Source organism: Haliotis rufescens, unplaced genomic scaffold, assembly GCF_023055435.1.
Source record: "Haliotis rufescens isolate VD_foot unplaced genomic scaffold, xgHalRufe1.0.p SCAF_3, whole genome shotgun sequence".
NCBI lineage: Eukaryota > Metazoa > Mollusca > Gastropoda > Lepetellida > Haliotidae > Haliotis > Haliotis rufescens.
In genome coordinates this window covers 49897407-49920787 of record NW_025964001.1, presented here as the reverse complement: position 1 = coordinate 49920787, position 23381 = coordinate 49897407, and the positions used below count along the sequence as shown (strand labels likewise).

The 23381-nt window shown below is 36.5% G+C and overlaps 2 protein-coding genes across 3 annotated transcripts in view; both read right to left on the bottom strand.

Annotated features, from left to right (window-relative positions):
* Positions 1–23381, bottom strand: part of LOC124117813 (GTP-binding protein 2-like) — a 71219-nt gene that overhangs the window by 28539 nt on the left and 19299 nt on the right. For both annotated transcript variants that reach the window (XM_046479838.2, XM_046479839.2), the window contains exon 2: positions 4233–4259. In XM_046479838.2, coding sequence (XP_046335794.1) covers positions 4233–4259 — 27 coding nt within the window. The remainder of the gene's footprint in view (positions 1–4232; positions 4260–23381) is intronic.
* Positions 289–4211, bottom strand: LOC124117814 (zinc finger protein 862-like). The gene is made up of 5 exons (XM_046479840.2): positions 2640–4211; positions 2193–2372; positions 1254–1940; positions 891–1029; positions 289–655 (listed from the first exon to the last, which is right to left on the bottom strand). The coding sequence occupies exons 1-5, from the start codon at positions 2942–2944 to the stop codon at positions 308–310; spliced, it is 1659 nt and encodes a 552-aa protein (XP_046335796.1). The 5' UTR covers positions 2945–4211; the 3' UTR covers positions 289–307.

The window sequence follows — 23381 nt, the reverse complement described above, 5'->3', positions numbered from 1 at the left end:
AAAAGTGAGGTTGTCGCCATTATGTCATGGCTTGGGTAGTTATAAGACTACTTGGTGACAACTAGTTGTGTGTGTAATTGGCAGTGAAGAGGACGTCTGTTGAAAATCTGAAAATTTTAGTGAGCAGGCCACAAAGTTAAAAAAAATTCAAAGGAGCCACTTGGCTCCTAAATTATTTTTTCAAGGAGCCAAATAGAATTTCAAGGAGCCAAGGCAAAATGTAAGGAGCCAAAAGTAATGACTTGTAATTTAACTGAGCTTCTGCATAACAAAACACAAAAAAATCCATTGGTTTGAATGATCAGTTTTATATTCTGAACAACATTGTATCAGTAACATCATCAGAGCAGCAGCAGGAGTCACTGAAGGTACTGTCGCTGTAGGAGGTTTCCACTTCAAGTTCTGCTGGCCACTGTTTGTAAAGAGGGCGTCGTGGGCGTGTACTACACTTTATCCACCTGAGAACTGCTGGTTGTGGTGTGAAGTCTTGTAGGCTGGGTCCATCACCAGATATTCTTATGAGATCCTCCAGTGTCTCAACACCAAGGGATGATCTTGAGTCAGACTTTATGCGTTTCTGGGCTGAGAAGATGCGCTCACAGCTAGCAGATGTAACGGGAATAACCAGCATCACTTGGATTAGGTGAAGAAGATCCTGGAAAAATTAAATACAGAATAAATTCAAGACATAATAAAAAGATTGATTTCATCACTCAGACACTGCCAACAGATTACTGCTGGAAATACTTAACTCGTTATATTTTACCTTGAGATCAAGGCCTACCCAGTTGGTCAATGAAGTGACTATAGTTTTTCAGTTAATTTGTCAAATAAACCATTTACTTTAGTTACCTTTCAAACATTTTTGCAATTAAATGTTTCTTATTTACCTTAAAGTCTGTCTTGTATGGTTCCTTGGTGAGAAGTACTGCATAGAGACTGGTGTAGTTCTTGTCTTGAAACTCTGCGCTGACCAGCTGTTTGAAGAGTCTCCACTGGTGAATCACTGCATTCACATCACATCTGTTCCTGGTAATGAATAGATGATTAATTATCAGTTTTTAAACATCTACATATATTAACTAATTCTGTATCAAACATAAATAAGTATATAACAGCGTATTGTTTGTGTACTTTTGCAAAATCAACTGATGAACACCAACTTCCTTATTAACCTTTATGACAACAGTTAAAAGCAATTTCAGATTTAAAGCTAAACAAATATTAAAAATTAATTCAAACAAAAACCATACCTGATGAGTCTACTCCTGAACCATTCAATAAGGTACTGGAGTTGTTCTTCCCCATGAGATGAAAGCTCTGGTATGTTATCAGGCCATGTGTCTGGGTTGAAAATCTTGAAGCAGGCAACAGCCTTGGCAGCACCATCAGTAATGTCATCCCAGTGAGTACCTCCTAGAAGAGCCTTGAAACGGTCAGACAAACCCTCCGCTGTTTTTCTGGCTGAAACCTTGATGTCCCGAGAGAGAGTAAGTGGTAAGGTGTTCAAGTCTGTGTCAATTTCCTCTGGGGTCTTCTTCAGGATGACACCTTGTAGGGATACAACTTCATCAGACTGCTGCAAAGAAGCTGTCATCTTCAGAAATGCCTCTAAATGTCCCCCAGGCTGAACTCTAACATCCATGGTCTCAACTGCAGTGAGGCATGTCTGGATGGCTGCAACAGCGCTTGGAAGAATTGTTCTCTCGCTCTGTAGAAAAAGGCTCAACTTGGAGATGGTTGTCAACAGATCCAGAAGGAAATGACAAAATGCAGCAAATTTGAATGTCTCCAACCGCTTTAGCACAAATTTCGCCCTGCCCTGGACATTTGAATTCTTGCTCGTCACTGAAATATGTTCAGCATGTTGTGTTATCACTGCATACTTGCCACTGTCACTGAGAAGAATGGTCAAGGCTTTGGCAAGATGAGGGCACCATCTAAAAATAATTATTTTTTTTGAATTGACAGTAAGATAAATTAATAAATTTTAAATGCACTTTGAAATTAAAAATAAATAAATTTCATGAAAACATGCATTAATCATCTGATAATCTGATGTAAATAAATTTGGAGAATGAAACATGATGTTATAGATTAGCTTTTATTTTGAACATTAAAAAATGCTGAATTTGTAAGATACACTACATCAGTTGAAATATAACATAATTATCAGTATTATTGAAATTTACCTCGTCCCAGTTGCCCTGCTTGGATTTCTGGACTGAAATCCCAGTTGTTCTGCCATCATATGCAGCTCACGGCGGCTCTTACAGCTGTAATGGTAGGTCTTGTAAAGAAAATCCAACAGCCTCATGACCTCTGATGCACTCTCATTTGCCTTTATCATACCCATCACTGCAAGTTCAAGTCTGGAATGAAATATAAAATTATTTATTTAACTGAGTCATTACCAAACTCATGATGGCCACTTACCATGCTACCCTATTTAAAGACTTAGTTTTGAACGTTATTACAAGATAATTCCAAAATTGTTTGGTTATAATTTATGCAGGACTTGACAAATGTATTCATAATGATGCCTATTTGGACATTGTCAAATAAATTAATTTATTTGCAAACTGAAAGTATTTTAAGAAATTATCACATGATTTATTTTTGTAATAAGTTACTCTTACCTATGAGGTAAACACCAAATGCCAATCATCCAAGGACACTGTTGTCTAAGCTTGGCCTTGACCCCTCCAGTTTCTCCATGATTAACAGATGCCCCGTCAGCACAAAACGACACTAAATTCTCTTTGAAATTTTCCTGTTTCACTCTCATGAACTGGTCGGAGACCGCTTCTAGAATTCCATCTGCATGGGCATGTTTTAGCTCGGCAATACCTAAAAGTCTGTTCACAGGTTTACCATCCTTTATGATTCTGACAATGACAGCCTCTGTTTCTTTGATAGAGTTGTCAGTCGCACTGTCAAACATGACGGAGTAATATGGACATTCATTAATGCCTTCATCTCTGACGCAATTGTTGCCACAAATTCTGCGCACTTTACTTCATTTGCATAATCATAAGAGACATCAAGGCCATTCTTCTTTTGAAGAAGTAGTAAAGACCTAAACTTGGTGAAAGGCATTTCCTCCATTGCTAATGTGTAAGCAGTGTTCATTTTGATTATTAAATCATTCTTAATAACCTCAGACGTAATGCACTCTTGTTTCTGGAAACCCCGAATCACTGGTTTGGTCCTAGTTTGTTTATTCAAACAAATGTCTCTGCAGTACAGGTGTTTGGCACTTGTTGAATGTTTGATGATCGTTTCCTTCTTGAAGTGTGATGTACCCAAGACAAAATCGGTCTTTCCAGCACACATGGGATATGCTGAACAATGGCGACAACTCATAACATTCTTCTCTGAATCATATTTCAGCCACGAATATTTGAGCCATTTCTGTTTGAATGTTTGTTTTGGTTTATCCAACGCGTCGACAGCATTCCGCTTTTGGGGAGCGCAGTCGTCATTATCATTTGCCGATTGACGTTTTGTTGTTGTGGTTTTCGCAAATATGGAAAAATACTTCGGCGAAACGACCGCCATAGATGTCACCTGGGCGGATGTCGTACAGCGCATGCATGGATATTAAACTCTTAACATCGTTAGTGCATTACTTAATAACAAAAAGCGCTTCCTTCATCAAAGGTATGGAGCTTCATATCGAAAGCGGAAACAGTACACATGGCCTAGCAGTGAGTGATCTAGTCGATGTTATTATGTTTTGATATCGATTTTCTTCACTGAAGTTACCGCACTTATATTAAAAACGATCTTTTTTAATATCTTATGACAAGAGATATTTAGTCGCCAAACTTAATTAAAGGCAAGGAGCCAGTTGGCGACTGACATGAAAATACCAGTTGCAAAATACAAAACTAGATCGCCATGGTGACCCATTTAGTCGCAACTTTGTGGCCTGGTGAGTGTTACTGAAGCCAAAATACAGGATTGATGGCAGAGATGTAATTGAGGTAGTATTCTTAGAATTACTACAATGATAACTATTGTTTGATTATTGTATGTCAGTATTATCATGATCATACATCATGTAGATCATGTACATACACCATTTATACACATGATACAAAAAGTATGCACATGACTATGTCAGACAACGCTGGTACTCTGTTGTGTGGCAGTTGACATTATTCTGCACAGCCTGTAGCTGTGTGTTAACACCATACATCACTGTCAAACTGAGGAATGGGTCTTACCTTATACTCCACATTTCCTTCTTCTTCCTGAAACACAAGGAACACAACATCAAGAAACATGGACTTATATAAAAAAGCATGCACTGGGTTACATACATGTAGCACATCTTCAGGGGCATTCACCGGTACAACTCATTGGTACAACTTGTTGTATGCAATTAGTTGTACGAACTGAAGTTGTATACCACTCGGCATTCACAAGACGGCGAGTTGCATACAACTCAGGTCTCGAAAGATCTCTGACCTAAAGCTTGTGATTCACTACATTAACGCTGGAATCCTGAGCACTTGCTATGGCTCAGGTCAAAACATTCTAGTATATTTTTGTTTATGTGTATCTACAAAGTTCCTACACAGCTATCGATTTTGATAACCACATGGTTCCTTTTCTGGGACATTGAATGATTGTCATCCAAAATGTCCTGATGACATATTTCAGATTTTGTGATAATATAGACACGATAGAAGAATGACCTATAAAAATCCTGAAAGTGACCTCTGGCCAGTTGAAACCAGATACTTTAGGTTTTATCCCTGTTTATAAGAAACGTTGAAATCGGTACTACAAAAAAGTAACACAACCCCACACCCTACTCACCAACACACCCAAATCCCAGCAGACAATGGTTTGCTTCCCCCCATGAATCTCAAATGGTCGGCCCAACGCGCCTAATGCAATCTTCATGATCTTTAGCATGTTAAGAATCAATGTTCCGCCAATCAAACAATAAAATCCAAACATAAAAAAAATAGTTTTGTCCACACTTGTGTATACATTAATAAAAATTTAATGTGACAAATTTCATGCAGGTATGTATTTACTTTCTTATGAAGTGCAGTTTTTATTCAACTTATCTATATACATTTGCCATTATGTATATTTTACGATTCTCTGAAGGAAATGTATATATGCTGCGGTGTGTTACATTCACAAAGCATTTTATAGGAAACATAAAATATATATAAATTGAAGCAGTGCATTATTTTACTGGGTGAAAAGTTATTCAAGAGATATTCAAATTATAATTCAAGATTGAAAAATGAAATGAATGAACATGATGAATTGTGTACTAATTCACTCGCACCTCAAAGAAAATAACAAATATGTACAACAATGTTGCTATTGACGAATACTAATATGACATCACAGCTGGTAACCTCCATTCACAACATAGAGAGTTCACCAGGGATGTGAGCAGGTTTTCCCGAAAAAAAAGGAAAACTCTAGGGGGGGGGTCTATTTTAAGCAATTTCATGCAGTTTGGACAACATTCACACCAAGAAATGTAAAAAGTCAATGGCAAAGAGTCAAATAAACAAAGTTGGCGGATGCAGTAAAATTTCAAAGTTAAATCAGTACTTTTAAAAAATTGGGCATAGCTTCCCTGTACCCGGCTACCCTGGGAGCAATACTGCCATAAACTTCACCCCCTATCCCCCAGACGCAAGGACAACTGTCACAAGTGTGCAATGTCTGACCCTTTCCCCATGTTGAAGCATATTGAAAAACACTTACCTCATACTTAATTACCTTTCGTTAAAAAAAACCAAAACTCCATTTCAAAATAAGACATTATTACAACATATATCTCCGTGTTATGGGTTTTTGGTTCTTCTCCCTAATCACATGAACAACTGTAAAACATCTCATTCACTTATAGGCTAAAAGACAACTTCATCTTAAAACAAGCCATCTTCTGAGTATTTACAATTTCTGTGTGATGCCACATCCCACGTTATAGTGCAAGTATCCATTACACAAAAAGTATGATGTCTGAAAACCTGTGATACTGAAAGCTCTGATCGAAAACAGGACAATCCATGACGGTTGTCCAGTTTTCGATAACATTTTTTGGAGTGTTTTTTTTAAAAATCTTTGATTATATTTTTATGAGGAAGATGATTTTTTTCTGAGGACTACTGTTTAAAAAAACATGATTTTCCACGTTTCAGCGCAGATATCACATCCCTGGTTCAATGATAGCAGTACGAGGAATGTTCAGAGTAGGTTTTTCAGTGATGCAGGGATTGCATATTCACATAAATGAGTCATGTAAGTTAAGTAATCAGTAATCCATTCTAGCCTTCGATACTACATGGAAACGCAGACCAAAATCGTCGTCAGAGTGCGTGATTTGGAGTCACTCATGGCATCACGTGGAACGATTTCTGTTAACTTTTTCAAATAAGTATCTAGGCCCTAATTTTTTAATTCCTCAATTCTTGCAACGATTTAGACCTTAGGGCCTGTTTCGCTCACCTGGATATTTACTCAATCATGACAAAATATACATTTGCCTTGTACATGCATGTAATACTGTAAATATTTCTTAATTTTGACTTTGTCAGCATTTAAAAGGGGTGGAATGGCAAATCTGACAGCATGAACATGTATTACTCCAGAAACAAATGTAGCATAAAGATCTGAACCGTTTCCATGTTATGATCCAGGGCCTAGATTTTCAAAACGATCGTAGCCCTAAAATTATTGTTAAGTTATCGCAAGGAAATCAAAGGCTATAGTCACTTATTTTCGAAACTAGCGAGCCCTAAAATACCATAAGATTGTCGTAAATCTAAGATAGCTCCAAACCTGTCATAAGTTTATCTTATCTTCATCCAAAATGGCAGCATACTTAGCCATAGATATTTTTCAAACCAATAATCTGATTTACGTTTAAACATTGACATTTCATGTTGCTAAACTGTGTGATTCAAATTGACTTTTCGAAAACACAAAGAACATCAAAGATTTCATGTCAGAAGTTTCTTAATTGCAACAGCGATCCACATAACTATGGACTCGATAGCTTACAATATATTTCTATCCAAGTCCATGCTGAAGAAGTGAGAAACAACATACCTTTTCTATAATTTGGGAAGGATAAAAACGGAAGGTGTTGGCAGGCTATAGTAATGACCGTGACCTTATTGATAACCCAGGGGCAGCTAATCTTAGTTCAAACTTTAGTGGGGAGTGACTTCCCTTTGTATTCACCCGGCGAAACCTTGCTCAATGTTAATGTTTTCATAAAACGCAGAGTTCCGCTGGTATATTTTCTGGATTGCACTTGTGTCAAGTCTTGATTTTCGCATTATAAATTATCAATCTGAATATGTGATGAAGTGCAAAACCACTTCTCAGAAGTTTTTTACATCTAAATTGGTGTGTTTTAACAATTGAATTTGATTTAACAAGGAAATACATGTGATCAAATATGTGGTATATTTGTATAAAGAGTATATTTATTGTGTTTCTAGCAAAAGTATTTGTATTTTGTTTCATTTTAGAGTGAGTGAGTGAGTGATTGAGTGAGTTGGGTTTAACGCCGCTTTTAACAGTATTCCAGTTATATCACGGCGTGTCAGCTTAATGAGGGAGGAAAGCCCGAAGTGATGCAGGTCTCAGACGTTTACCACCTCGGTGAAACCCACGAGCACGAGTATGGTGCTGACAAACCTAGAAACATAATAGGGGCGAACCGGGATTCGAACCCACAATCATAGGTTTCTGGCGTGTCCAAGGGACACAACTCTGCACAGCGAATTGCGGCGCCTTAGACGACTGGGCCACCCGTGCCCCCGTTTCATTTTAGAAAAAACACCAAGGTTACCTATATCATTGAAAGACAAATATTTGATAACAAGTGATTTAATGTTGTCTGTTGAATAATTGCATTCTTTAAAATCAGGACCCGGTTGTATCAAACTTTAATGATGCATTAACGTGTCATTAAACCTTCACTAACTAATGTTTCATTAAATCCAGTTGTACTAACGTTTTAATGACGTTGTGTTGTCATGAGCGCGTCATTAACTTAATGAAGGTTCTAGGGCATCATAAGCGTGTCATTAAAAACAAACATGGTAGCAAACATATTGTTTGAACGCTTAGGACGCACAAGGAAAGACCGTGTTTTCAGAAAACGAACTCATCACCTCGAATCTATGAGCGATGAAGAAGTAAGGGCACGCTACCATTTTGGGAAGGCAAGCATCTGATATATCTGCGATCTTGTTAGAGATGAATTACGGCCCAAATCTGCAAGATCGCACACACTTATAGTCCGGAAGTTAATTTAAGGTACCGACGTTTACTACGATATCTGAAAAACTATTGGACCTACTCCAGTCAAAGTTGGTATGAGATTATTTAACGGTCATACATAACTGGATATTACATTTAAAGACAATTGGTGCATGAATAAAAAATCTGTCTATTTAGCTATCACTATATTTCATCAACAACCAGACCTGTTCGTCACGGGTGGAACGAGCATTCAAATTTGTTACCTGGCCGTTCGAGAGGGATATAGGCGACATTAGGAAGGAATTCTACAATAAATCTTGATTTCCTGGAGTCATCGGATGACCGGAAGTAACGGGTACGTGTTTACGTCAGGGAATTGTGGGATATATTAGATATTTTGCTCCTCAGACAGATTTTTAAATCAGACAAATCAGCTCTACTTAATTTAAAAAGATCGAAAAGGACCCTTAAGGCGGGGAAGTATACGGGAGAGGTTAAATTTGTAGCATGTAAGTCGACATGTTGGTTTCTTTGAAATTTCAAGCCACACAGTTACCGAAACGAAACATACAAATCATGTGAAATGTGCGTGAAATGTTGATGTTTATCTTTTCCAGCAATAAGAGATACTTCAAAATCTTCTTGCTATTCTGAGACTTAGTCACTTTTCGTAATGCTTTTTAACCCATGAAATTTGTTCATTTTGTTTTTAAAAGAGCTAAAAATGATCCCATTTCGCTAAAGTTAACCGGTCTATATTTTGTAAGAATAAACTATTGCGCATTGAGCGATTATCTCCTTTAGCTATAGGCGTAGTATAGAAGTGATAAATTCACGCATTGACCTTGCATTGCTGTACATCGTGCCTTATTCAAGCTGTATCACTGAGAGTGAGTGATTATCTCCCTTACCCGAACAGTTCAATTGCGCACTACCTTTGCAATGTATCGTATATTATTCAGGCAGCCATCGAGAAACGTTCCAGGAAGGAATTTAGGCCAAGCCTGTCACGCGCACTCAATTTTCACACTGCTTTTGCAACATATTTTTCAACACGATTAAATAACAGGCTTCTATAAAGTACGACTTTGTTCAATAAACAACACATGTAAAACAAAGGGTTTGATATGAGAATTTTTTTATTAGTTATCTTCATAATCACATGTATGGCGCTTGCTGTGCATAGTTGAGCACAGCATTGTTTTTAATACTTCATTGTATGTAATGTATGGTACATACTGTTTCATGCGGCGGTTTACGTTTCTGCATGGTTTATTGCTTTGACAAAAAAAACAAAAAAATTCCAGCAGAGATCATACACCCGTATATGTTCTTTGCTTCTGGATACATAGGACAGGTTGGTCTGTAGTTTGCAATTATTTTCCAAAAAGATAATACGGTTGCATGATATCTCCACGATGTTTGGGTTGAATATAGTAACATTCTTCTAAACAAATTTCAAATCTAAGCCGGAAGCAATCACAACACAACCCCAGTTAACCAAACGGAACCATACACAAGAGTGAGTGAGGTAGTTGGGTTTAACGCCGTCTTGAATAGTATTCCGTGTCAGCTTGATGTGGGAGGAAAGTCTGAAGTGATGCAGATCTTAGACATGTTAGACGTTCACCACTTTGGTGAAACCAACCAGCAAGGGTTTTGTGCTGACAACAAAATCGGAGCGGACCGAGATTCAAACACACTGTCATAGGTTTCTGGCGTGCCCAAGGGACACAACTCTGCATAGCGAATTGCAGCGCCTTCGGCGACTGGGCCAACCATGCCCCCGTAAACAACTGTAAGAAACTATTATACAACAAAGATGTTTTAGATGAGATATGTATTGCGGAACATTCCATGAAGAAACAGTGGCTATATTACACAATCACAAACTACAAAATACATGCACCATAAACGACAATTAAAAAACACAGGAACATTCAACATTCCAAAGAGGTACATTATAACAATTTTATTTGTAAAACAAGTGTATTATTATGATATGGAAACAATATGGGAAGTGAGCAAAGCTATGGTAATGTTGTACATACATGTGCAAGGAATTTGTTTGTAATTGTTGATATGTTAACAGATCTTGGAAGTTGTTTCTGGATAACTGTTGGTAAACTTATTAAGAATCTGCACCTTTTAACAGAGTGTACTAAATTCTTTATCATGATTGGAGATTATTTGTGATTCTCTTTCTTGGTTGTATTATGTAAGACAGTGCGTAATGTTGTTCATCTTCTGAGACATCACATGTTTCACAGAGACGTTGTTCAAATGGTTTTTGTTGTTGTTGTATATCTACAATTTTTAGTTTCTGATTACTTAAACGAATTTTTGAGAAATGTGAACTATGGCCTTTGTTTTTACAATATGTAAGATAATTCTCAATATTTATAGATAACGTGACCAAACTGTATGTTCCTAACTAGTTGCTAGATAAATGGGAATCCATTAATGATTGCGTGAATTTTTACATTTGAACTGAAGTATATTTAGAGTGGATTCATTACATTTTTTTGTGTTTACTATTTTAAAAGTTTGCTTTATTTAACCCAACCAACATTTTGACCAGAAATATTGATATTTGCTGCAAAAACATGCTTTAGATTGACATTTGTTGTGTTATCTATATAGGATTTTTTTATTGGTACTAATAATGGGTATATATCAAGTTTTGCCTGACAGGCCCAGTTTTCTTGCCTAGGTTTTCTTTGTGCTGACCAATTAAAGACACTGTTTCTTTTATTGTGCTTTCCAAAGATAAGTACATTTATAACAACCAATTTGTACTGAACACAAATTCTCTCCTCCCATAGCTTACACCTATTTCCTCTGCACATAACATTATATTGCGGGGAGCTATTGATGCTCTGCAGCAATCTCTACTTGTATGTATGTTCACGTTAACTTGTGTCGTATTCCATGGACAATTTGGAATAACTTGACAATTCCTAAATTATCTCCAGTTTGTGAAAGAAAAGTAGTGTCACTTTCAAATTTTGAAAAGAATTTTGGATCTAGATAGATAAAAAAATAATAACATCATCTAAATGCAAATAGCTTCATATTGTATTTTTGTCCATAGTTTATTCGTGAAATAAATTTGATATATAAATAACAAACCAACTTAAGCTTACATCGTCATAATAACTCGCTCAATGGTGGGCTGCTTCCTGGAAAATGTTTGTTTTGAGTGTTTCCAGGTATAATATTGGTGTTTTCTCCATAAACATGACTTTTGACATCACAAAAAACAAGCAGTATTGTCAAACTGAGACATGACGTAACATCAGACTTGAACACGCTTGCTGTCCGATCAAAGGTCTCGTCATTGTCATTTAGAATCACGTCCCTTACTTTCGTCCTTGACTTTGTTCGCGATATGTTTACATGAAGTTCGGCGTGCTTGCGAGAGGACCATTAGACGGGAAAATAGTGAAATATCTTTTTGCACATGATTTCATTTCTAATATCTTCTGTATATCTTTTTCCCTTATTGATTACGGTATAATAACTTATTGGGTTTGTAAAAATGTCTTTGCATGGCACACAAATGCTTTTTGTGGTCTGGTAGTCATGACATCTTTTATCATAAAAACAAAACGTCTACTGTACATGTAGGATGTATGTAGGTTTGTACTGAATGTCACTCAAAGTTGCGCGTCAAACAGTGCAACCTGGCAATGTGATCATGAATTCTGTGTCACTTATCTGTGCCAGCGGCTGAAAAATCCCTCTGACGTCATTGGGAAACATCAATCTCTCACACAAATGAGTTCTCTGTCAAAGAGTTACAATAGCTATCACATCTGTGTGTATCGTATGCGACAGGTTTATGATAGGTTCGAAAATCTATCTTATCTTACTCTTAAGATATCTTATCTTTGTTGTCAAGATTTATCTTAGCTAAGATCGTTTCGAAAAACTAGACACTAGTAGTATAGGTAATAGGGGTTCTGCCGCAACTCCACTGGAGCCAGATTTATATACCTATACTGCTACTACAGGGGAAATTTTTTATGTAAAAATGACGATGTGATTTAACGATAGTCATAAGTTTAAGTTAAATTGACTCTAGCTCACCACTACTTTGAGTCAATCAATGATACCATAGAGGGAATTTTTAGTACAAAAACGATGATGAGACTAAACTAAATTGTAATGAAAATATTCTCTATTATTTTTACTCATATGTATACCATTGTTTCTAATGAAGTGATATTCAACATTTTTACTAAGTTCTTCGTTCATTTTACTAGGAGACCAGACTATATTTTCTTCTTGGTAATTGGAAAGAAACAATTTATGACCGTATTTGGTTGGTTTGATATCACTGATATAATATATACCTTGTGGTAATTCTCTCCATTTGATAATTTTGTCCCTGAGCATAAATTCCATTATTATACATTTATGTAAGCATTCTTCTAAATGTGATCTAATGATAGTTAGCAATCTATTTTTAATCTCCAACCAGTTCTTTGGTTTTGACAGGGAATAATTGACGCGCTTGTTGCCTCCCCTGTTCTATGAACCTTTTTTTCTCGTATTCGCTAATACCACTGGTCTTACGAGAATTTGATTGAATCTCCTGCTTCATTGCATTGTATTTGGTGAGTTCCAACAACACTAAACGAAACTCCTCCTCAGATATCTTACAATCTGCCATTGCTGTCGAAATATGATCCTCAATGCTGTTCAACTTTGCTTCGGCGAGTATCCTTATATTATCGTGTTTTAATGCTTTCTTTTGCAACTTACGAGAAATGAATTTTATCGCTATTCCTGCCAGTCCTGAGACCCGCTATTTCCATGCTAAGTACGGTAGGCGCGACGATTATAGTTGATAATAAACCAACACCGGCTACACCGAGTCCCATGTCAGCCATTACAAGTGCGGTGTCAACTCCATCGAGAGCATTTATGGCTCTGCGATACTTTTTATACAATCCAAGTTTCAACTCCCTCTCCTTTTCTATTCGATGTTTTATGTCGCTTATTTGATGTAATCGAAATCCATCAACAGTATCCATCTTTTCAGATGCCTCATTGAGCGCCGGATATATACTCATAGTGTATATTACGGTCATACAATAGTCTTTAATTGGTCTTGCTTAAATATTTTGAGAGTATACATCAATCTTTTCAAATGAATATTATACGGCATGAATATCTTAGTAAGAGAAATACTACCACTTTTAATAATTTGGACCCCCTCAAGGGTTGCAACGGGTGATGCTCCAATATGAATAATACTGCAACGTTGACGTTGGTGTTTCTTTAGCCATTTAATCGATAGACCTGGTAATATTTCGAAGGCATTTTCCGGTGCATCTCCGAACAAAACTTCAATAATAAGCTTAGAAATATTAGGTTTTGCACTCAAGTTCTGTTTAATATCATTGAATTCAGTAACCAAATTTAAACTAACATTTTTTACTGCCGGACGACTATATAACATATGACCTGGGTTTTCTGGCAGGGGGGTGACTAACACACTTTTTCGTTTTGATGGGATATAAGCCCGATGGGATACGATACGATGCCACTATTTATTATCTTAGTTAAATTATGTGCTTTACCCATCATCACATACGGTGGGGTAATGACAATATTCAGTAGCCACTCGATGTTTGCTTCAACCATAGTCCATTTATTATCACCGTTGAGAATACGATTGTACGAAGTGTTTTTATGGATTATACTAACGTTGACATCTCTTAAATCTCCTAGATTACCTGCGAATGTAACTTCTTTCCGCTTGTATACATTATCTTGTAAGTGTAAAGAGTATAACTTATTCGGGTTTACCGAATCCTTCTGTGTCTCCGAGATCCGAAAGTGCAATTTTATTACATTGTCTGAGTGTTCCAGGGCCTGATGAATCAACCATTATTTATAATATGGAGTGTTACACTTAAGTATCCTATATGTACAGATTGATGTTTTACATCTAATACAGAAATTTTGAGGTCTGAAATAATACCACGCTTTAATTTTTGTATATTGTAATGTTGAGAAAGATTCCGTTCTACCGCTATTGTATTTTTCATCTTTCACTGGAATAGATCTGAGGAGAGTTGAAGGACTTTCTAGTTGAATATTATCCGTCGTGCTTATTTGATCAAGATGGATGCACAACTCTTTATAGGGAACTAAATCGGGTAATTTAACTCCCTGTGATGATGTATTGATTACTGTTATATCTCCTCTCCATCCAAGTGTTTCTGCTAAGAACCTTCTAAAAGTTATTTCCTTTTTTACAGTGTTCAAAATCAGCATCCCATTCGACTCATTTTGTGTGAGACTAAATCCCAAAGGTTTAAAAATTTCATCATTGAGTGAGCATACGCTGTAATACCCATCAGGTATAATGTGTCGTTTACTATTTATGTTTACACCCATCCAAACATATTATTACCTCTTGCAGCATTTATATTGGTCCACCGCGGGTAATACGTTACATCACAGATAGCGACTTCAAGTTGTCCATCCGAGTTATCGATAGTATGAAGCAGTTCAATAGACTGACCATTTGTCATTCCCGGGAGTGTAACATACATAGTAAATATACGGGTCATTCTCAAAAAAAGTGAGTTTTTTAGTCCGAGTTGAATAACAATTAAAATATTTATTTTAGATATGTTTAAACACAAGTGTTTTTCGTAGAACATACCATGGTGTCTGAAAGTTAAGTTTCAGTATTTCTTATTAGGTATTTTATTTTAATTAAAACTGCTTAATTGCGGTTAAATTGAGCTGAAGGGTGTGTCCGTAACCCTATGTTTGCACATCAACATTGTTTAATGTTGCTAAAAATAAAAAATATTATGTAAATAATGTTTATATATTGTACATTACCTTTCTAACTCATGATATAAACTTATCTTTTGAAGATACACTCTTTTATTTATATTGGTTTTTGGTAAGAAACACTTGTACATAAAAAAGTGTCTGTCCTGTTACCAGGATGGATCAAAACTGAAAAATAAATAATCCTTCAAGATTCCCATAATTCAAAATAACAGAAATACAGCTTACTTCCTGTACTATCATGGCAGCAGTGTCCTTCAAGTGAGAGAAGACTTTGGATAATTCTGCTTGACAGGGAAGTTTAGTGCTATCATGAATACTCTTTTCTTATGTCTGTGCTGTTACTGCTCATTTTTGCCAAAACAAATATTTTTTTCTAAAACCATTTTTTCAGAATTTTAGAAAATATGAACTGTTCACAATGCCATGTGGTCTCAACATTTCAAGGGAGGTCTCATTAAAAAAAACTGTTATTAATGTCAATTTGTCTATGCTGTTACTGTCTGTGCTGTTACCTTCAAACATGTAAACAGGACAGACATTCCGTGGTAACAGCACAGACTTATCATCATCTTAAACTGTCTTTCCTTGTTTAACCAATCAATAATATAATTACCATAATAACTCAAATAATTCCTTTTGAAATAACACAGACATTCAAGAGGCTATAGTTGTACAAATCTTCCAAGCTGAATAAAAACAAGTTGCTCAAGACTTAAAAGTAACAGCAGAGACAAATATTGGTAACAGCACAGACATTTGGTCAGCTTTATCTAACTATTCTTGTCCAATCACTCAATATTCAAATTTTATGAAACATTAAGACATATGTTTTCAAATTTATCACAGTTTAGAAGAAAACATATACATAAAAAATAGACTACTTTGTTGAAGATAGTTATCTGATGAAAAAGTAACAGCACAGACATTCCGTGGTAACAGCACAGACTTATCATCACCTTAAACTGTCTTTCCTAGTATAACCAATCAATAATATAATTACCATATTAACACAAATAATTCTTTTGTAATAACACAGGCATTCAAGAGGCTATGGCTGAACAAATCTTCCAAGCTAAATAAAAAAATTTGGTTAAGACTGAAAAGTAACAGCACAGACATTTGGTCATCTTTATCTAACGTTTCTTATCCAATCACTAAATATTCTAATTTTATGAAACATTCAGAGATATGTTTTCAAATTTATCACAGTTTAGAAGAAAACATATATACATAAAAAAATAGACTACTTTGTTGAAGATAGTTATCTGATGAAAAAACAACAGACGGGTGGAGAAGACAGGTGGTGTGGTGGAAAAGGGTGAGGTTGTGAAAAGTGTGGAGAGGACAGGTGGTGTGGTGGAGAAGGGTGAGGTTGAGAAAAAGGTGGAGAGGACAGGTGGTGTGGTGGAGAAGGGTGAGGTTGAGAAAAAGGTGGAGAGGACAGGTGGTGTGGTGGAGAAGGGTGAGGTTGAGAAAAGTGTGGAGAGGACAGGTGGTGTGGTGGAGAAGGGTGAGGTTGAGAAAAGTGAGAGTGACATTTTACTATCCGTTCCAGATGATACAGAAGAGTGTCTTGGAAAATGTGTGGTTGTGTTATATGATGGTTTTCCATATCCTGGATACATAGATGTTTCTACCTATGATATATATGTCGAATGCATGCACAAGCCTGGCAAAAAATGAGATCAAAAATGATTCTTTTGGCCAAGACTCCTGCTGGACAAATGCTGGTACAAGCACGAGGACATTATTACCATCATTCCTGAACGAAAGAAGATTGAAGGCACTGCTTCCCACTTCAGTGTTGAAAACATTTACTGGGAAGCTATTACAGATATGATAAAACAGAAACAATAAACAACCTGTGGTTTCTGGGTGAATGAAAGGCACCATTTAATTCTGGCACTAATCAAATAAACATAGATACAAGTGAATTGTACTTTTAAGGAAACTATAATTCACCTTTTCAGACCGTTTATTTGAGTATTTGCGAATACAATTGCAAAAGAATACAGCTTCAACAGGAAATCTTCTGACAAGTTTTTTTTCTCCAGATTACGTTGATGTTTGACATGGATAAAGTTGGTTATTGTGTTGTTGCTTCATGACAAAAACTGTCACATGACTATTTAGTGTAAGTTTAAATCAATTTAAATTCTTTGTAATTCTAGGGATTAACCCAAAATGCAAAAGTTATTGTCTTTGGCGTTATTTCCGTCTGTGCTGTTACCTACCAGTATCCTACATTCAGATTACATAGAAGAACATTCAGTTAATAACATCCATATGATCAGATACTGTTAATTAAGCAAAACATTTTCTTATTTGTCAGAGTTCAAAACTTTGAACTTCTGAACAGGATAGTTGACTGCAAACATAAGTTTGTCCGTCCTGTTACTTTCAATTGTCCGTCCTGTTACCGACCGTTTTCTATAGTTCAGATTACATACAAGAATATTCAGTTAATTACACCTTATATGTTCAGGTGTAATCAATTGCACATACTTTTTTCGTATTTGTCAGATATTTCAAAATCTTGAAACTCCTGAACGTTATAGTTATCTGCAATCAAAGCCGATTGTCCGTCCTGTTACTTTCAATTGTCCGTCCTGTTACTACGTTGTCTGTCCTGTTACCAGCACTTAAAATAGAAATATACTGATTATTTATTTTTATTTTTCAGAAGAACATATTTGAATTCAAACATATATCATCTAATGAAGCATATGTGTCAAATATATGATGCAATAATCAGGGTATGTTTGTCATATTGGATTTGAATGAATTCAAATGTTTTCATTTGACTCAAATGCTGGACAAATCTGTCCATAAAATAATGTATCCAATCTCTTTTTAATTGTACTCATTGAAATATTAAACAATACATTTAAAAACAAGAACTGACATGATTTGTGTTGAACTTTGAAAAATATTGTTACAGAAAATATAATTGTTAACATGGTAACAGGACAGACATATTTTTCCTATTCAGTGTTAATTAATTATCATAATTAGGACATCATTGATTATTAAGGTGTCATTTTGCTTAACATCATTATTCAGAAGTTACTTTGTGTACTGAGTCAATAAAAAAGGAATTTTACAAAAGACAATTTTGATGTTTTTGCTTAGTTGAAATTCTGACATTTTTTGAGAATGACCCATACAATGATACTATATCATAACTTAAATATGAAATCAACTTATATTACTAATCAGTCGATTTTAGTAAGTGCCTCTGGTGCTAATTTTTTTGTTAAATTCCCTGATATCTTTGAAAAATACCGGGTCACGGCAACTAGTGATAAAATGGTGCACGATTGGTTTCACAATCCAATGCAATTTTGGCAGAACCAGTTAAACTTTGCCATATGGTGTGCTACAACAGGATATGATGTATCTCTTTATGCCCCAGGATTTGAACTAAATAAGTCTGTTTTATCATTTCACATGTACTATCAGATTAGACGTATACTTAAAGAAATTAGTGCTCCAATTCCGCAGGATCAAGCATGGAATGCATCAAATAATCAGTACAATAGGTTCGCGTATGAATGTATTTGTCAGGAATTTAATATTTCTACGAGTAAAGATTGGCGTATTAAGGGAATTAACCATGGTCTAGGTGTTCCGTACAGCGGACAAAAAACTGTTAAAGAAGAAAGCGATGATTTAGTTTAAAAAACTCATCAACCATTCGATCCATTTAAGTTGTTACACAAAAACAATCTTTTTGTAAGATTGCATAATCTTAATCATGGCTGGGAACTTTTGAGCAACAATTGGAGAGGAGATCTTATGAGTTTTAAGGGTGGTTTGGCTTATATTGTTACAAAATTTGTACAACTGAACGATACCGCAAACGCTTGGAATGAATTTCTTAATGATAAAACAGAAAATAATTTTACTAACCAAGGAGTTGTAAGAGTTAATGAATCAATAAGAACTTATGTATGGACAATTCTCGGTGCACAATCGCAAACACGAACGTCCATTATTGGTTCTGGGACTGCGCTCGATGCACAAAAACAGTTTGTCGCAAACGTGGAGGATGCTATTAATTCACCAGTTGACATACCATCTTCTATAAAGCGTTATCAAGATGTATTACAGTACGCTCAATCCAAAGAAGACTATGTTTATGCGCCGGGACTATAAATGTCTCCGAGTAATATGGAACTTAAGATCGGTCAAGTGATAGGCTATAATAATAAAATTGTTATTGCTACCTACATGTATCAACAAATACCAGGTATAAATTCAGATATTAACACCGAATTAATAACGCAAACAAACACAGGCGAAACGGGAATAGTTAAGCCACAGACACCACAACCATCTACTGACGCACAACCACAAGTGCCACCGCATATTGTAGTTAAAAATCAACAACATATCGATGAAAAAACAGCGCTTGTAGTAGGTCGAGTCGCGGCTGGTTTACTCATGATTTGGTTAAATAGTTCTTAGCGGATACGTACAACAGCCCTGCAATTGCTACGATCAGTGCCCACAAGTTTTGACTAAGCGGTGGTCTTTGCTAATAAATTCAGGAGCCAGGAAACTATACTCCCTATTATACCGGGAAGTGCAGACGCGGCTTTCCCAGTGCTTAACCTAATGCTTTTAAATGCTTTTTTATCCACTCTTTTATACCATCTGACCTAGGCTGTGTGGGAGTTGTTGGAGGTCCACTGCCACCGGTTAACGCGAGAGTCAAAGTCGATATAATAAATCCCAATGCCGTTAAAATACTGGCAATGGTTATCCCCTGTTCTCTGAACAATGTTTTAATTTTATCAGCCAGTGTAGTGTCATCGTTGAGGACTTGATCGATAGTTTCTCGAATTCGACTGATTTGTGAACGAAGTGCCTTCCTATTACTCGAAGCTGCTTGAGGCGGGCCGATCTTCTAAGTTACATAATCTTTCTGCCACGCAACGTCTACTGAATTCATCACCCGCCTGTTCAAGTTTTGTTTTCTCATAAGCTATATGCTTGTCGATTTCGGATAGCTTGGCTATATTATTGATGAGTTCTCCCCGCATTATTCGCATTGCCTTGTCAAGACCTCGTAATTCCCTAATACTGAACTCCAGGGATGGTACTTGTAATGTGGAATTATCGTTGTAGGTATCCAAGATTTCTCCAAGTCCGTCCGAGGCCAGCTTCGAGCTTTCTTCCAAATTATCTATGGTACCTAGTTTATCACGCACAGTCCGAAGAACCTTAGTAGTCTTTTCGGAAAGTTTTGCTCCTTGTGAGTAGTCTACAAAACCTAATTCATTATGAACAATGTTGAAGCCGTGTTTACTGGCTATCGTAGACAAAGCTAGGAGCTTACTAGTACGAGAATTCATAAGATCAATACCAGGTTTGCCACTCAGTCGCAATATTCCTTTACTATCTATCGTAAACATTGAATAATCACGAACAATAGGACTAACATCTTTAAAGGGATCGTAATAATCATTAACGGTTGATTCCAAAAGTTCATCGTTAAGATTCATGCCATCAAAGCTGGTTTCATCAGTACCCTCTTCGATTGTACTAGGGTTATCAAAATCATCTAGATTAAAATCATCCATTTTTATATTAAACATAAGGTTACATAATTTCAATATAACAATCTCTTCGCAATACAGGACGCAAGTTAAACCCACAACGTAGTCTTCGAGATCCATTAGGGGTCAAAGCAATTCGTCAGTCTGTAACTATAACTAATAACCCGAGTACCATTGATCAGAATCAAACGCTTCTGGTTTGCTTTCCTAATCTCGGCGCACACGATGTGTTAGTTCCGGGAACTGTCCGACTAGCATTTACGATTAGTTTGACTTCTGCCGACGTTAACAGGGAGCCTATTCAGAACATAGATCGTGCTATCGTTAAGAAAATCACGATTGAGGTTTTAAGTATCGATGATAGCTATTGTTACACAGATCTCTGGAGAACGGATAAAGAGCGGGAAAACTTACAGTACCAAGGTATTTGTAATCAGAACACATTGAAACTGCGTGTGGGTGCTGAAAATGGTGATAATACCGTCGTAAAAGATCTCGCTGTTGCCGGCGCATTAAGTAACCGATTCTATATTCCGCTTGACTTTGAATTACTAGATTCCTACATGCCCTTTTATCAAGCATCCCTAGGTGATACGAACTCACTTTTAAAGACTACGGTAGAGTAATCAGAGGTGCTGAAGATGCTAGCTATTCCATTGACAATATCTCGCTGGAGTATGATATGATAAAAGATCCTGAAATAGCCAGACAAATTCGTAACCAGTATACAGGAAGTTTAGCCATTTTGTACGATTGCGTGCTTCGACATCGAAAGATCACGAGGAACAAAAAAGATATGACGTGGAATATCAATCTAAATGTACCCACGAGATCATTGAAGGGTATTTTAATGTTGTTTGAGGACCCCTCCGATGCATTTAAAGAAATACCGAGAAGTTCTACAATCCCAAGATTACAAAAGTAGAATTGACTATCGAGGGCGTTCCTAATCAACTATATAGCCAAGGAATATATCAACAGCGTATCAACAGTGGGATGAGATTAAAAAACTCCCTTCTATAAAACGAAGCCCAGAAGTTAACGCAGTCGTGAAAGATCTGTCTCTCGGGGATGTATCGATGGGTGAATACCTCACCACGAAGTAAGCTCTATGGCTCGACATGCGAACCACGGACAATGACCAACTACACGGCAGTGGGAGGAGAATAGAAAATGCCAGCGAGGGTGTCACTATACAGATAACGAAGCTCCAGGAATTGGCTGGTAAATTAAACATATATTTGTACATGATTATGGATGCGCAACTTAATATACAGAATGGATGATTTGTGCAAGCAATCTATTGATAATCTTTTACCTAAAGAACCACACTGCACTATCATATGCGGGCAAACGGGTTGTGGAAAAACAGCTTTTATTCTAGATATTTTAGAAAGTCATTATCGGGACGTTTTCGACCATATTATTATTCTGTGCCCGACTATAAGCGTTAATAAAACATACCTATCAAGAGATTGGGTAATGAATGATGACGGGGTACACAGAGTTGATCCGAGTGATCGTTTACAAGACTGTTTACGAGTATGTCACGAAAAATACAAAGGAGAATCAACCCTTTTCGTAATAGACAATTGCAGTGCGAGTAAAGAACTCACCAAAAAGAAGGATATGCTTTTGTATTTAGCATTCTCCGGACGGCATACTCAGCATAGCGTTTGGGTACTTACTCAAAAATACAACTCTGTCCTGAAAGATCTGAGAGAGCAGACCAAATGGGTTGCCTTGTTTCATTGCAAAGACCGAGATTCATTCGAGGAATGTCTACACGAAAATGATGTTATTTACACCAAGCTCGAACAAGATAAAGTCAGAAAACTGTTAGCAGCAACGAAGCACTGTAAACTCGTATTAAAAACCGATCAACCAGCTTCTTATGCAATTGCTTAGCAAATTATAGCAAAATTATAGCAAAATGTAGCAAAATTATAGCAAATATGGCAAAATTATAGCAAATATAGCACAAAGATAGCAAATATAGCAAAATTATAGCAAAAATGCGATAAATTGAACATTAGCGGTTAATATGACATAATGTGGTTTGAAATCCTCATTCTTTCGCAACAGTTTATTATTACGGGATGTATTGGATATGCCATATTATATTATGTTAGACTTAAATATCTCTTTAGGTATTACATTATGGAATGTGACGAACTCATCGAACAAATGCTCAAAGATGAGCCTGATCAACATGTAGATAAATCTTTAGATAAACATAGAGAAAGACTCGCGGCCTTTGGTAGCCGGTGGAAAATGTTCCCAATATTTGGGGGAAAATTATACCATCAAAAAAATTGATAACATGACCGACGAAGAAATTAAAAAACTGTACGCGCGTTACAAGTCTAGACTGGGAGCAACCATGACTAAAACAATAGGGTCGGCTATATTACAACTATACACAGTCGTAGCTAGTACGTTTCTTCCTATCCCGGCAGAACAATCGCATGTATTTATGCAAATCTCTCGAGAAAGACCCATTCATCGAACACGCTATAAGCTCAGTAAGCTGTGAGTTTTATCATAGATACGGAATGTTCTTAGCTCCACTCACCACCAATTTAATAACGGCTAGGTATTGTCAATTTAAACATACATCCCCACTTAATAATAATGGAGACTCAAGTGACACCACAACAGATTGCGGAAACACAACAGATTGTGAACGAGGAAATAATAACCCCGATTGCACAACGTGTGACTGAGGAA

Excerpts from the sequence above, each read along its gene's own strand:
- LOC124117814 (XM_046479840.2), bottom strand. The coding sequence starts at position 2,944 with ATGTTTGACAGTGCGACTGACAACTCTATCAAAGAAACAGAGGCTGTC. Across the intron at positions 2,373-2,639 it reads ATTTGGTGTTTACCTCATAG|ACTTGAACTTGCAGTGATGG; the intron begins GTAAGAGTAACT and ends ATTTCATTCCAG. Across the intron at positions 1,941-2,192 it reads AGCAGGGCAACTGGGACGAG|ATGGTGCCCTCATCTTGCCA; the intron begins GTAAATTTCAAT and ends AATTATTTTTAG.